Raw genomic sequence first — 16,457 nt, forward strand, 5'->3', positions numbered from 1 at the left:
GACCTTTCATCAGTATTTTGCCTTTTGTTATGATTAAGACAGCTGTTCAAAGTTAAACCATTCACAGCACTAAACTCAATTGATTGTGAGCAAAATACTACATAACCAGGTGGGTTTTTAGATTGTATTAAGAGTTGTGGCATTCACTTCAGTTGAAAATATACATATAAATGATAGTGCTGGATGAAGTCATTAAGAAATCATATCCAGCTACTACAGAGTAACCAATGACATTTTCATTCACTGTTAGCAGGGCAGCTATCCATACCCTTGTGGTGTTTCCAAACAGTTCCAGCAAAAGCGAGAGACAGCAGTGATGATCAATTGCAGAGGTAGGGATGATCAGTGGATGCAGTAAACAGACAATGGGTGGGTGACAAAGGAGCAGAGGGTCAGGCAATTGTTATTTTAATAACGTAGAGGCAGGTAGATATGCAGTTTAACACCCAAGTAGTGAAAAAGAAATGTCTGACAGCTGCTGTTGAGGGGGCAGGCAAGCTATCTAGTCCTCCCCCACTCCCCCACTGTCTCTCTTGTGCACCTCCTAGAGTTTGGTACGAGTGTCCAAGGTGAAAATTCTACCTTGCAAATTCAACGTCACCTAGATTGAAAACCTGCTGTGTGGGAAATCATGTATGTGAATCCATTTAATTCGAATACATGGCAACAAAGCACTGCACACCCAGCACCCCACTCCCCAATTGCCTGGATAATTAATATCTCTGAACTGCAATCAGAAACAAAGGGGCCAATCTTAACCCTACCCAACCGGGTGGTTGGGCAGTTAAAATGGCTAAAGTGACGTACTTACCCCCACCAATCCATCTGCCTTCCCACGGTTTGCAATTTTAACCTGCTCTTTGGAGCACATGAGAAGGACACCTGCCGGAAGGCAGTGAGGTCCTTCTTTAAATATGCAGATCAGGATCTGACAACAATATTGGGGCCTGACTGCAATTTTAACCCAAGGCATGCAATGGGAAGCCATCGTGACTTCCTCACCAGGCCAACCTGTGGCAAGAGGAGCTGGGGCCAGAAGAGGGTCAGAAAAGTAAACAATTTTAAAAAATAAAATTGTTTCCTGGTGGGCAGGAGTAGTAGTGGTGCTTCGAACCCACAAGTAAATCTTGGGCCTTCCCTCACCCTCAATGCCCTCATGCACCAACCACCCTCCGCCAACCACTTACCTGAGTTTTGGGGACCATTCCTTTGGGTTCCTGACAGCGGCCTCCTGCCCCCTGAGATCCCGCTTTCACCCGCCTGCCAGCTAACGCTTCCCATTGGGTTTGGGCAGTAGACCGATAGGACTTATTCAGAAGATGCCTTGGATCATCTCTTGGGCCTGAGCTGTGGAGGGCTGGACAGTTTTTGGTTCGCCTTGGCCCCCATCCACACACTCCCTTTGGGAGTTAAAATCAGCCCTAAAGTTTATACTCTAAGTAATACAACTGCAAACAAAATACAGTTTTCATTATTAGTTACCTGAATAATGTACACTTCCTCTCTGCCATTGTACCAGATTTCAAACTTCTTAATGTCTCCCTTTACATTTTCTGTGATACCAACAGCGCTCATCTGAAAGTACAGCAGATACATAGTTAGCTACAGAGCTGGCCAATGTGAGCAAAATCATGCTTGTGTTACAAGAAAACTTGTTTCTTTTGTAATAACTTTTACACATCAAACTTTATGTAAATGTTATTGTTGTCAGTTGAAATTGAACAGCTACTTTTGCTGATTATTTTGGGGCAGGATAATAACCGTCACTAAGGAGAAACCACGTTCTCTTTATAATCCCAACCATGAAATTGCTTGGGGAATGCTATCCTGACAGTTACGTTGGGGTCTCGCGCTCCGGTGCCTCCATCACTGACTGTACTGGATGTGGGGTCAGAAGGAGGGCATCTAATTAGCATAAATTATTGTATATTATTGTTGGAAAAAGGTTTGATTTAATTTGCATTAAATTTGCAACATCACCTGGACCTGATGGCTTACATCCTAGGGTCTTGAGGGAAGTGGCAGTAGGGATTGTGGATGCATTGGTAATAATTTTCCAAAACTCCCTGGACTCGGCAAAGGTCCCGGCAGACTGGAAAACTGCTAATGTAACACCCTTATTTAAAAAGGGCAGTAGACAGAAGGCTGTAAACTATAGACCGGTTAGCCTAACATCTGTGGTAGGTAAAATTTTGGAGTCCATTATTAAGGAGACAGTAACAGGACATTTGGATAATCATAATTTAATAGGACAAAGTCAGCATGGTTTTATGAAGGGGAAGTCATGTTTGACAAATTTGCTGGAGTTCTTTGAGGAAGTAACATACAGGGTGGATAAAGGGGAACCAGTGGATGTAGTGTATTTAGACTTCCAAAAGGCATTTGACAAGGTGCCACACAAAAGATTATTGCTTAAGATAAAAAATCACGGGATTGGGGGTAATATTCTGGCATTGATAGAGGATTGGCTATCTAACAGAAGGCAGAGAGTTGGGATAAATGGTTCATTCTCAGACTGGCAATCAGTAACTAGTGGTGTTCCGCAGGGGTCAGTACTGGGTCCCCAACTCTTTACAATCTATATTAACGATTTGGAGGAGGGGACCGAGTGTAACATATCAAAGTTTGCAGATGATACTAAGATGGGAGGGAAAGTAGTGAGTGAGGAGGACATAAAAAACCTTCAAGGGGACATAGACAGGCTAAGTAAGTGGGCAGAGATTTGGCAGATGGAATACAATACTGGAAAGTGTGAGGTTATGCACTTTGGCAGGAAAAATCGTAGAGCAAGTTATTATCTTAATGGCAAGAAACTGGAAAGTACTGAAGTACAAAGGGATCTGGGGGTCCTGGTGCACGAAACTCAAAAGGTTAGTATGCAGGTGCAGCAAGTGATTAAGAAGGCCAATGGAATGTTGGCTTTCATTGCTAGGGGGATAGAATATAAAAATAAGGAGGTATTGCTTCAGTTGTACAAGGTATTGGTGAGACCGCACCTGGAATACTGCGTACAGTTTTGGTGTCCATACTTAAGAAAGGACATACTTGCTCTCGAGTCAGTACAAAGAAGGTTCACTCGGTTAATCCCGGGGATGAGGGGATGGACATATGAGGAGAGGTTGAGTAGATTGGGACTCTACTCATTGCAGTTCAGAAGAATGAGAGGCGATCTTATTGAAACATATAAGATTGTGAAGGGGTTGGATCGGGTGGATGCGGGGAGGATGTTCCCGATGATGGGTGAAACTAGAACTAGGGGGCATAGTCTTAGAATAAGGGGCTGCTCTTTCAAAACTGAGATGAGGAGGAACTACTTCACTCAGAGGGTGGTAGGTCCATGGAATATGCTGCCCCAAAAAGCTGTAGAAGCTACATCATTACATAAATTTAAAACAGAAATAGACAGTTTCCTAGAAGTAAAGGGAATTAAGGGTGACGGGGAGCGGGCAGGAATTTGGACATGAGACTAGGTTCGGATCGGTCATGGCCCTGTGGGTAGCGGAGTGGGCCCAGGGGCCGTGTAGCCTGATCCTGCTCCTATTTCGTGTGTCTAATTCTGTTAGATTCAGGAGATGGTTCTATGATAGTGGATTGGCGGTTAGGATCAGATCAGCCATGATCTTATTGAATGGCGGAGCAGGCTCGAGGGGCCGATTGGCCTACTCCTGCTCCTATTTCTTATGTTCTTATGTTCTTATGTTCTAATGTTCAACATTAATGTCAACATATTGTCACAGCTCTTTATTTCAAACTCATGCAGATTGGCAAACTTCTTCTTATTCTGGATTCACCTTATTAACTTCCAACTTTCAAGGAATTTTGATCAGAGATGGAGAAAAGTTGGGAGTATCAAGGCCCCCAAATTTCTGGGGGACTACCGGAGCATTCCCACCGTAAGTCTAGTGGCAGTGTGGCAGAAGGCCTGGGAATTAGGCCAGGACTCGGATACACCAGGCCCCGGCTTCTGCCTCAAGTTTCCAGAACCCTTACCGTGGCAATCTTGGTGCACTGTGTCAGGGAGGGCAATGTTCGGGGGGAAGGAGTCTTCCGTGCTAGGATTTTCCTCAGCCCCAGCCTGGGATCTGCCAATTGTACTGGAATCCTGGCTGGTGGAAGTAGGGCTCACCTGAGGATCCAGAACTGTGATTTAGATTGAACACCCAAAAAATGGCTGCAATCTGTGAGCATTCATTGGCCCCCTGACAAAAGAGGGCCAATGAGCCCATGAAAAATAACCTTAAATTGGGTGGCCCTGGAACAGGGAAGAGTGTTAAGCCACTTTTCCTACCTCTTCTGGTGTGGCGAGCACTGAGATGTCTTCACAGTGGCACAGGCATCAGCCATGATCATTCAAATGAAGGAACCTCCCCATACCCTGCATAATCTAGCAAAGTCAGCAATGGACGTTCCAACAGGCCTATCGTGGCCAGGATCATAGACACATGGATGTTTGGGCCCAAGGAATTCGTAGAGCTTTATATAATTAGGCTAACAGCAGTCGGATGAATAAAACAAAATAATTCCACCCATACTGCTGATGTCATTGTGTACCTTCAATGAATGCTTAAAGCTGTATGAGGGTGATTTCTCATGTCCATCTACATTTTCCTCTCGTTTCTTGCAGAACAACAGCAATTTTGTGTAAAGGAAAAGGTGCCTTTGCATTGGCTTGAACCGTGCCAAGTCTTTGACCTTGCTGTGAACCTTCTTGTGGTCTGTCCACACATTAAAGGATCCTTGCATCAAGAGTTTCCCGAGGTCATTTAAGTTTCCCTGTAAAAATAATACATTTCCAAAGTTGAAGCAAAATTAATCCACCACAGGAAAAGGGTGTATGATAACCTTATACAGTATATTGTGGCGGAGCCACCAAGGGTCTCAGAACAATTAGTAATAATCCCTTTAACTACAGTGTAGTGCAGCCGCGGACTGCACCTTTAAACTGCCTGTTAACTGTACTGTATTGTACTTTCCTGTACTCCACGTGATGATGTCATGACGCCGATCACGTGACCGCCAGTGGCGCGAAGAACGCGATGACGTCATGACGTCAGCTTCCAGAATCTTCCAGCAGTCGTCGAGTGCCCAGCAAGCTGATTAGACCTGTGTACTGTTTCTCCAGTAGTTTCCCTGTTAACTTCGTTGTTCATTAAAACCTGTTGATTTGATTCATCGAGTCGAATACCTTTATTCAGATAGGAACCTCCGTTCCTACAATATCCTATTTTAATAGGATAAAATTAAAATCAGCACTTCACCAGTTTGCAGCAAGACTGCTGAACACCGACTTCTTGCCTAACTGGCGGTGCAAAATGGGTAGAACCTTTACTAATGAAACTATTTGTACAGTTTTAACTTCTCAGCTTCAAAAATAAACACTGAAGCAGTAAAATAACTACAGACATCAAAAGAATAAACAGTTCAGGGAAAATCATTCCATTTCTATAAGCCAGCAGTGGCAGCATGGGGCGGGGTGGTGGTGTGTGGAAGCATGGGTGGTGATCAACAAAGTCAATTCCCCACCCATTTTGCACTGACTGGCCTCCGCCAGACGGGTAAGATATCAGGGCTTAGCAGAATCGCTGGAAAGTGCTGATTTTGGTATTATGGTGAATAGCATAACAAGTTATTGAGGAGAGAACAGGTACTTCTGAGTTTTGTGCTCAGGTCTTAGGCATGGTCTCATAGATGAAACTTACAGTTAAATCTTCCATGGCCCTGCTGCATACATTGTCACCTGCCCCGCATAATCCCCAGCTATATCCTACCTATATTAGCCAAAGCTGCATCTCCAGACCATTTAGACCCATCCTTCTTTCTGAAGGAACATTACCCAAGACAATAGCAAGAACACTGTCTGGATACATAAGTGCTACCAAATGTTTATTCACTAAAAGTGATTTGTGCTGTGGTGCATCACTGTGCTTCCCTTTGGTGCAACAGTATGATTTATGTGCTCTTGAATGTAATCTACCACCCTTTCTATATCCTCCTAAATGACTGGTCAATGAGGTAGCTGCTTGGGACTGAGGTGGCCCTCTACCTCCTTGAACTCGCCCTCATATACAACTAGGTGTAAGGGACCTGGGTGACTGCATGGACTCAGCTGGCAACCTCCCTTGATGAAGCTTACACCTGTGCTTTTACTGGAGAGTGGTCTTCAGCCCCAAAAAGACCACCTTCCTTTGGTACAACTCTTCAGCAGGGTGCAGTGTTGCCCAAATATATCCAATGTGTCATTGTGATAAATGAGTACACTTTTCTGTCCCCACTAGATCCTCCCCTTAAAGCTGGCCCTATAGCCTTAAGAACTACTCCCTAGCAGGTGTATCTCGACACCAGCCAAGTGTGGTACAGGCCAAGCTCTTTTCTTGGCTATTCAAAGGACTCCCAGTGGAATACTGGGCTAGGCCAGCCCTCTGTGATACAGTTAAGCTTGATAATTGGGCAAATTCAACCCCATTTTTTCCATTATCCGAAAAACAAGATCTATATTCCAATGATAACTTACTGCAGCATTATCACTAAAAGTACTACAATATAATACATTTCTGGGTAATAATTAATATTGAGATTAGTACCATTGTTGCAATTAGTTTTTACTTCTGGAATTTACACTTACTATAACATAAACATGAGGTTAGAAATTACAGTCGGTGATAATAGCAGACAAATCGTTCACATGTTAAGATGACATTCCTCTGTCCAGTATTTAAATTGATTTAATTTCAAAATAAATTGGTTAACACCTTAATTGATAATAGCAGACACAGCAATATGCATTAGGAGTTTGTCTACCAGCACCAAATATAATTTCTATCCTTTCATTGCCCAATTTGCCAATCTTTTTTCTCAGCCCAGTCCAAAATTATTGGATTGTATACAGTCTATTCCTGATAATTTCAAAGTAATTTATTGTGCTAAAAATTTTAATTAATCAATAATTTGAATTAAGCAATGTAAATCACACAGCAATTGGGAGTTTAATTCTCATAAATCTGAATTATCAGATCATTTGAATAGTAAATTTGAATTAAGAAGAGACTGTATGCTCAGCATGTTGTGTTGGTTTATATTTGGTAGTTTGTGACAAAAAGCTACTATTTGTTATGTGAAGTAAAAATATCAGTTATCAAACAGTAGTAGAATGTCAACTGTGAAGCAATATGTTACCATATTTAGAATTACACAAACCGTTCAAAAGCAGAATAGGTTGTACATCATTTTGGACTCTTACCTCAAACCCAGTGATAGCAATCTGATGCATGGAGTCATTCACTGATTTAATTATGCTAATCATTGTCTCCAGTGCTTCCTCTAATTCTGCAGTGCCTTCTGAGTTCTTACTGCACTTCAGCATCTCCTAGTAGAAACAATCACTTAATCTTAATGGACAGTCATAACACAGTACGTCAACTAGCCTATGTAAAAATAAATCTATTTTGTTCATATTATATTGGGGTAATTTTCATCTGCATGCGATAAACAGATGAGCAGAGAGAGGGATGTGTGTGGCGGCCACCTAGATGACTCAGAGTGCAATCTGTGTACTTTTCATGACTTAGCCCTCATTATCATGCGGTCGGTGAGTTGCCAGCACAAAATGCACTCCCAATAGACAGCTCGCCAAAGTGGAGGTGGGAAATCAGGCATTGCGGCCATTTGTCAAGGGCCTGTAGCAGCAATGTAAAGGGAGGTGTATTTTTCATTGCAACAGAGATAAGTTAAACTATGGAGCAGCAGGCAACATGAATGCAGAACTTACAGCAGAAACTACATAAGCATTCATATCCGTTAAGGTGGAAAGCCCACAAGCGACTGCCAGAAAAATGTCTCCAAAAACTCCACCCAGCTTTACCTGACAATAGTTTAAGAATTAGTTTAAGTATCGCTGGAAATAGCTGCCTCCCAACTTGTACCAGCCATGGCTGGTGGGTAGGCTCAGGAACTGGCGGTAGTCAGGTAGGCACAGAAGAAAATGGCGTCAGGAAAATTATGCGACTTGACCCCACATGAATGAGACTCCCTCCTGTTTCCGACAGCAGCTCTGTCTGCCAGGATTCAAGTCCATCTGAAAAGCCTCAAAGCAGCGGTAAGTCGGGTAACTAGCAGCTGCTCCATTTTGATTCTGCTACCACCCATTTTTCAGTGCAAATAGGGTGGTAGAGAGTTAAAAATCAACCCATTATGCTTTATCAAATTATTTATTCACTGATTTCTATTACTTGTTTGTGTTCACAGAGCAAACAGTAATGTCAGCCCTTTCAGAATGTGACCACTGCCCAATCTTACGATCACCAGATGGTCAGATAATGTACATTTTAAACAGCACTGCATAAAAGAGACAGTTCCTATCATTCTGAAAATAATTGAAAGACTGATGTAACAGTAAAATACTGCGGATACTGGAAATCTGAAATAACAACAGAAAATGCTGGAAACACTCAGGTCAGGCAGCATTGAGGAGAGAAAAACAGAGTCGACGTTTTGAGTCAGGGACCCTTCATCAGAATTTCAGCATTTTCTGTTGTTATGAAAGACTGATGTGTTCTGCAGGGTTCCTCTTAGCTGACGGGACCTGAATGTTTCTTGTGGTAAATGATTATCTTCAAGGTTCAGTGATAAAAACCTAAAAATACAGATTTGTATCCAAATCTATTATAAAAATGAACTATGGTATTTCTAGGACAAATATGTATCTTGCAGTCAGTCAGAGTCACTCTTGAAATGTTAAATTGATACTTACCTAACTGAAATGAGGCTTGCATGTTTCTCTCAGCAGTAAGTTTGCCTCCCATTTTTTGAACTCTTTCAGTGCTGGTAATTGACACCAGATAGAAGGACTTTGTTATTGCTGTTAATGGTAATACTGCCTTAACACCAAAAGGGCAGACAAAGCTACTCAGAAGTAGATTTGAGAACTACTGGCCCATTTCCAATTTTTCTGAGTTTCCAACAGTGAGGTAGTTGGAAATAGGGGACCTACATACAAGAACGTTACTAATAAATCCAATAGGGAAATAAGGAGACATTTCTTTACTCGGAGAGTGGTTAGAATGTGGAACTTGCTACCACAGGAAGTGGTTGCAGCAAATAGCTTAGATACTTTCAAAAGGAAACTAGCTGAATAGATGAGAGAAAATGGAAGAGAAAGATACGCTGAAAGGCTGAGATGAGGCAGATGGAAAGGAAGGAGGTTCACGTGCAGTGCAACCACCAGCACAGACGAGTTGGGCCAAATGGCTTGTTTCTTTTTTTTTGAAATTTGTTCATGGGATGTGGGCGTCGCTGGCAAAGCCAGCATTTATTGCCCATCCCTAATTGCCCTTCAGAAGGTGGTGGTGAGCCGCCTTCTTGAACCGTTGCAGTCCACGTGGTGAAGGTACTCCCACAGTGCTGTTAGGGAGGGAGTTCCAGGATTTTGACCCAGCGATGATGAAGGATCGGTGATATACTTCCAAGTCAGGATGGTGTGTGACTTGGAGGGGAACCTGGAGGTGGTGGTGTTTCCATGCGCCTGCTGCCCTTGTCCTTCTAGGTAGAAGAGGGTGCGGGTTTGGGAGGTGCTGCTGAAGAGGCCTTGGCGAGTTGCTGCAGTGCATCTTGTAGATGGTACACACTGCAGCCACGGTACACTGGTGGTGGAAGGAGTGAATGCTTGAGGTGGTGGATGGGGAGCCAATCAAGTGGGCTGCTTTGTCCTGGATGGTGTTGAGCTTCTTGAGTGTTGTTGGAGCTGCACTCATCCAGGCAAGTGGAGAGTATTCCATCACACTCCTTACTTGTGCCTTGTAGATGGTGGAAAGACGTTGAGGAGTCAGGAGGTGAGACAGTCGCCGCAGAATACCTAGCCTCTGACCTGCTCTTGTTGCCACAGTATTTATGTGGCTGGTCCAGTTAAGTTTCTGGTCAATGGTGACCCCCAGGATGTTGATGGTGGGGGATTCAGCGATGGTAATGCCACTGAATGTCAAGGGGAGGTGGTTAGACTCTCGCTTGTTGGAGATAGTCATTGCCTGGCACTTCTGTGGTGCGAATGTTACCTGCCACTTATCAGCCCAAGCCTGAACATCGTCCAGGTCTTGTTGCATGCGGGCATGGACTGCTTCATTATCTGAGGAGTTGTGAATGGCACTGAACACTGTGCAGTCATCAGCAAACATCCCCATTTCTGACCTTATGATGGAGGGAAGGTCATTGATGAAGCAGCTGAAGATGGTTGGGCCTAGGACACTGCCCTGAGGAATTCCTGCAGCGATGCCCTGGGGCTGTGATGATTGACATTCAACCACCACAACCATCTTCCTTTGTGCTAGGAATGACTCTAGCCAGTGGAGAATTTTCCCCCTGATTCCCATTTATGTGCTGTATATTTTATGCAATTCTATGTAAGTTGCTATCCATATATATAAATACTAGCTAAAGTGCCCGGCGGTGCCGAGGGATTTTTGAGGGCATGTTGTTGTTGGAAGAGAGAGAGAGTGCGACTGGGGGGAAGAGAGAGAGCGACTGGGGGGAAGAGAGAGAGCGACTGGGGGGAAGAGAGAGAGCGACTGGGGGGAAGAGAGAGAGCGACTGGGGGGAAGTGAGAGAGCGACTGGGGGGAAGAGAGAGAGCGACTGGGGGGAAGAGAGAGAGCGACTGGGGGGAAGAGAGAGAGCGACTGGGGGGAAGAGAGAGAGCGACTGGGGGAAGAGAGAGAGCGACTGGGGGGGAAGAGAGAGAGCGACTGGGGGGAAGAGAGAGAGCGACTGGGGGGAAGTGAGAGAGCGACTGGGGGGAAGAGAGAGAGCGACGGGGGGAAGAGAGAGAGCGACTGGGGGGAAGAGAGAGAGCGACTGGGGGGAAGAGAGAGAGCGACTGGGGGGAAGAGAGAGAGCGACTGAGGGGGAAGAGAGAGCGACTGGGGGGAAGAGAGAGAGCGACTGGGGGGAAGAGAGAGAGCGACTGGGGGGAAGAGAGAGAGCGACTGGGGGGAAGAGAGAGAGCGACTGGGGGGGAAGAGAGCGACTGGGGGGAAGAGAGCGACTGGGGGGGCGGGGGAGGGGGAGGGGAGTGGGGAGGGGAAGGGGGGGAGGGGGAGGGGGGGTGGGAAGGGTGGGGGAAGGAGGGGGGAAGGAAGAAAGGGAGGGAGGGGGGAAGGGAGAAAGGGAGGGGGGGAGAAAGGGAGGGGGGCGCCAACAGACCCTCTCCCCTCTGCTGGCGAAGGCTCCGCGGAGCTCCGTGCCGCCACACCTACTGACATGGCCCAGCCGAGCGCAGCGCCCCGGTCAGCCCGAGCCCCGCCTCCCGAGCCCCGCCCCACGCCCTCCCGAGCACCGTTGCCGGGTTAACCCTTCCCGCTCTCCCGAGCACCGGCCTCCCGAGCCCCGCCCTCCCGAGCACCGGCCCCCTGCCCGAGCCGACTTCAAGACCGCCGAGCGGGGAAGAGAGAGAGACGCCGCATCTCACCTGCTGGCTTCCCGCGCTCTGTGCCTCGGACTTCTGTGTGTCGCCTGCTGCGCGCGCACCCTGTGCCTGTCCCGTGTCCCTCGCGGCCGACGCCGTTGCCCCGGGTAATGTGACGGGTGAGACTGGGGGGGAGGGTGGAGGAGGAGCTTACCACAAGCCGTGGGACAATTACGTGGCTGGACAGGAGAGGCCCAGGCTTTGAGGCCTTCCAAAAATGGGGAAAGGTAGGAAAAAGAATCAGGTTAGAGAAAATATTTACAAATGAATTAACTTTTTTTTAAAACAATTTAATAAAAGGAATTTTTTTTTGCTGGAAATGTAGATTTGAAAAGAAACACGCAGAAAGTGGGAAAAAGAAATGAACAGTTTGGAATCAAGATGGCGGCCACGCACCTCGGTTCAGAAGGATAAGGCCCGCCCACACACGCACCGATTGGTCAACCGTCAGGTCGCTGAACTGTAGGATTGGTCAATCATCACGTCACTCAACTGTAGGATGGCCCACCCGCTCACATAATGAACCCGCCCCCACTCGATGCAAATGAGCGGATAATGAGCGGAATTTTGAACGTTTTTTGGATACTGTCGGCACAATTTTTGTCCGACCAAAAAGTAAATACACCTACAAGAGTCCCCTAATGATGAGCTTTCTTTTGATATAACATATGTGCAGGTACGCTCTATAACTTTTGATTGTATAGCCGGGCAGAGAGACAGACAGAGAGACATATCCTTTTATATATATAGATAAACAGTACATATATTGGATCACTTCACACTTCCTATGTCATACTTCCGTAACAATTATTATTTCTCAGACAAATTTCTTGCAGCTGATAAGCTCATATGCAAATTTCTCAATTTTCAAAAATACCAAGATATTACCACTAAGAAATTTATAGGTAAAACTAACATTTATAACATAAAAATTAATCAATTCTAAATGAAATCCCTGTTGTTACTCATGCACTGTTCTAGATCCCTGGAAAATGAATTCTCCATAAAGTCTACACCTAAATCAGAAGCTTAAGCCTCAATTTATAGTTGTGCTGAATTCTTCTATGCCGTTCTGAGTCTTTTTCTGCCTCTTTGAGTGCTTTCCCACTGTTCAGCTTTTCCCTACATTACCTAGTGCCTTCCCCATATATGCAAGCATCCTGCATGTATGTGTAGGGTTTCTAAAGTGTTCATTTTTAGAGTTGAGATCTGTTTGCAACAAGGGACATTTCTTAGTTGCATTCATTTGAACACATAGGCTAGAGATTTGACCCACTGAGAGCAAAAGTCTGAAAGCCAATGGCGGCCCCTTGGTTATCACTGATTACCTTATTCTGCTTTTTTTAGCAGTAAGCCATTACTCCAAATATTAGTGATAACAGGTGCACCATTTTACCTACTCTGAGCCACTTTTGAAGCATACATTTTTTTCTCAAAAAGAAATAAGGAAAAGCAGAGCAAAGGGAATTGGAGCAGGTAATAAAAAGAGGGAGCTCCTCCAGGGTGACAGTTGTAAGGTTGAGCTTCTGCGTGTCATGGTCACGATGGTGGTACCAACATTGCTGCCTGAATTCCTGAGGAGTTTTAGGACCCAGTTAAGTCTCTCCCCCCACTCCCTCCCTGCCGCCCCCAGGGTAACCACTCATAGGGAAAAGCTGACGAAAGTCACATCTTTATTCAAACTTTTAGCTATTGAAAACTTTCTTTTTTTAGTATTCCTTTGAAATGATGCCGGTAGTTCAGTTTATAATAAGGTTTCACAACATTTCTTTCATCTCTTATAAAATGTACTTATTTTGTTAATTTTGTAGGATTTATGTCTGGACAATAATATAGTTATTTTGTATGCTTCAGGATTGCTCTTATAATTTTAAAAGAACTTAGCAAACGTCTTAAATAATATAATTTGCGATCTTCAGAATTAGGATGGCCTTTCATTTCAGGGCTTATTTACATAGGTATTACGATTATTTTAAGTAGTTTGCATACTCCGTCAAGATATTAACACAAGTAATTGATAATTAATAGAACACATATAAATGAAAATAAGTCATAGGTTAAAAAAAATTAATCCATTTCACGTTCAAAAAGGAAAGTAGCTTAATATGGCTATTTATTTAATTGATCATGCTCATAACCAGGGGTGGAGCTAAGGATGACTGATTGGGGGTGGGGGGAGTTGAACAAAGTCAGATTTGGCCAACTTTGTCCCGAGATTTCAACAAGTGGGTGGATAGTCGCTGAGTTTAAACCATAATACACTTCTCCCCTATAAAATTGCAGCCGATTTATTTTAGTATGAGGGGTAAAGTTAACCAAAGACAAGACGAGAGTTAACTCAGCCAGTAGCTGAATGAGTCAATGAAGTGAACCAGAGTGTCCCGAGCACTAGTTACCAGGTCCATGAAAGTTTCCTGCAAACACAAGAAGTCAGTCCCCTTAAAATGTTGGACTATCAGCTGAAATTTCTTCTCCCTCCTCAGCCCATTCACATTAACTAATACCATGGAGATTGTTAGAATAAAATTTTGCTGGACAAGATTTTGCTGGAAAAGACACAAACAACAAATTCGCTGACTGGGACTAATTGAATCACTGCACAATGAGATATGCCACGCTTACGCATGGCTGGAACAAAGTTCACCTCGTGTCCTGACTGGGACTAATTGAATCACTGAGGACTAACAAGGTTCACTGGTATCCTATTATCGAACTAATCACATTCCGCCGGTGACGCGGACGGAACAAGACGGAACGAAGACCTTTCGCAATCACTGAAGAGGCAGAATTGGCAACACAAGTGTGTAAACTCCTGACTGGAGGAAAATAACGATATGTGCTAATAAACGAATTGATTGGATGAATGTAAATGATCTAAAACCAACTTCTTGGAATTGTATATAAGCTCGGCACGTACTACAATTGAGGAGAAGGTGCTCTCGCAGACCGCGTGGTTGCAGACGCTTCTCCCAGAGCTCTGTCATTTAATAAAGTTGTCACTCTTACTCAAAGTCTAGTTTCCGAGGAATCATTTTTCCTACAACAAATTGCCGCTGCGAGCAGGGTGCCACGGAGCTGAACAGTCGCTCGAGTCAGTGACCAGGGTGAGTAGTCAGATTTTTGACCACCCATAAATCAGAGACACTCGACAAGGCGACTGAACGGTGAAGCGGCACCAAAACGAATCTGGTACACAGACTGAGTGGGTAAGAGACACTACTTGATTTGTATTTGTGTATTTGTATTTGTATTTGTGTAATAGTAACTAAGAAAAACCTCGGACCAGGAGGACACTTGTCTGAGACACCTAGCCTCAGGCCGGTTGTTAAGAGGGCAAATGCCCCACGCGAAGGCCAGGACCATGAAGTAGGTGCCGAGACTCGAGACTCCAAGGTGTTCTAAAGTCGTGATACTAGTCGAGTATGGTTAACATCTTTCTGCATTATATCATGTTGCTAAGTGAACTAGGAGATTATTAATGTCGGTGTTGTAGGACCCTGATCAGGTAAACAGACCAACAAGCAAGCGTTACACGTCCGGGCAGTTTTGAGAGAAAACAAACCCGGACCTCTGAGAACGCTGGCATAGAGTGCGACAAGAAGCTCGGGTATTCTCGGAAGGAAAGAATAGGGGGGCTCTCTAGGAACAGATCTCCAGACACGAAGGAATGATTGGTGAAGCAGCGGCGATGTCAGGTGAGGAAGTTAAGAGGGGACCTTCGGGCTCCCTCACATATTCTTATATGACAGACCGACAGTCGTTAATTAAGAAGATGCAGAAAGACGGGTGGGATGTGTCACAGGCTTTAGAACTCCAGAGAAGCTGGTTGACTGAACAGACAAAGGATAAAACCAAGAAGGCAGGAGTGTTATTAGTACACCAACTAGCAGGACTCATTGAACAAGTAAACGTAATAAAGAAAGTTGCACAAAACAAAGTTAGATACAGGAAAAGCTAGTATCGACCCTATTAAGATTCCCGGACCAGAACACAAATCCCACCGCCAGTACCCAATAAAGGCGGAGGCTAGGAAGGCAGTCGTGGACATAGTGAAGGGGCTAGTAGAAAGGGGTATCCTGAGGGAAACCACGAGCACTACTAATTCCCCCACATGGCCAGTAGAGAAACCTAATGGGAGCTATAGGTTGACTATAGACTATACGGCCCTCAACAAGGTCACTCCTAAATTACACCCCATCGTTGCCAGCCCCTCAACAATTTTGAATGGGCTGTCCCCTGAACAGAAGATATTCACCGTTTTAGACATAGCTAACAGATTCTGGGCACTCCCATTAGATCCGGAATCACAAGAGAAATTTGCTTCACAGTAGGGGATAAACAATATACGTGGACCCGATTGCCACAGGGATTCCATAATAGCCCAGCTATTTTTCACCGCGTCTTGAGTGATATCCTAAAACAGATAGAAGTACCTAAAGGAAGCACTATTTTGCAGTACGTCGACGACATACTAATAGCCTCGGAAACGAAGGCAGACCATCTGGCAACCCTATATTTAGTACTAAGGGCCCTAGAGACGGCTGGCCTCAAGGTAAGCCCTAAAAAAGCACAGATAGGAAAAACTCAGGTCCTATACCTGGGACATCTAATCTCCCAAGGACTTAAAGAAATGCCACAGGACAGGAAACACGCTGTCCGGGGCATGCCGAGACCCGTAACAGTACGCGGAGTCAGGAAGGTACTGGGGCTCTTTAATTACAGTCGAAATTTTATCCCGGGGTTCGCTAAATTAGCAGAACCTATACAAAGATTAGTGAAAGGGGGTAAACCCACGTTGGAACCGATAGATTGGGGACCGGAACAAGAGGAAGCTTATACTCAACTAAAGTCTGAGCTAGTATCAGCCCCAGGGCTAGGACTGCCAGATATGAGTAAGGACTTCCACATACATTGCAACAATGAAGAAGGGTTTTACACAGATAGTAGGTATGCCTTTGGGGTGGTCCATGATTATATGACTGCATGGGGTAGGAGGGGATTCATTACTA

The 16,457-nt window shown here is 44.8% G+C and overlaps 1 protein-coding gene across 2 annotated transcripts in view; it reads right to left on the minus strand.

Moving 5' to 3' along the window:
* mcf2l2 (MCF.2 cell line derived transforming sequence-like 2) overlaps nucleotides 1–16,457 on the minus strand; it is a 469,404-nt gene that overhangs the window by 55,170 nt on the left and 397,777 nt on the right. For both annotated transcript variants that reach the window (XM_085990152.1, XM_085990151.1), the window contains exons 21-23: nucleotides 7,238–7,363; nucleotides 4,552–4,773; nucleotides 1,483–1,575 (exon numbers count right to left, since the gene is read on the minus strand). In XM_085990152.1, coding sequence (XP_085846278.1) covers nucleotides 1,483–1,575; nucleotides 4,552–4,773; nucleotides 7,238–7,363 — 441 coding nt within the window. The remainder of the gene's footprint in view (nucleotides 1–1,482; nucleotides 1,576–4,551; nucleotides 4,774–7,237; nucleotides 7,364–16,457) is intronic.

The sequence above is a fragment of the Somniosus microcephalus genome, chromosome 6 (assembly GCF_052327205.1).
Source record: "Somniosus microcephalus isolate GS21.2 chromosome 6, FLI_Smic_1.0, whole genome shotgun sequence".
Classification (NCBI taxonomy): Eukaryota; Metazoa; Chordata; class Chondrichthyes; order Squaliformes; family Somniosidae; genus Somniosus; species Somniosus microcephalus.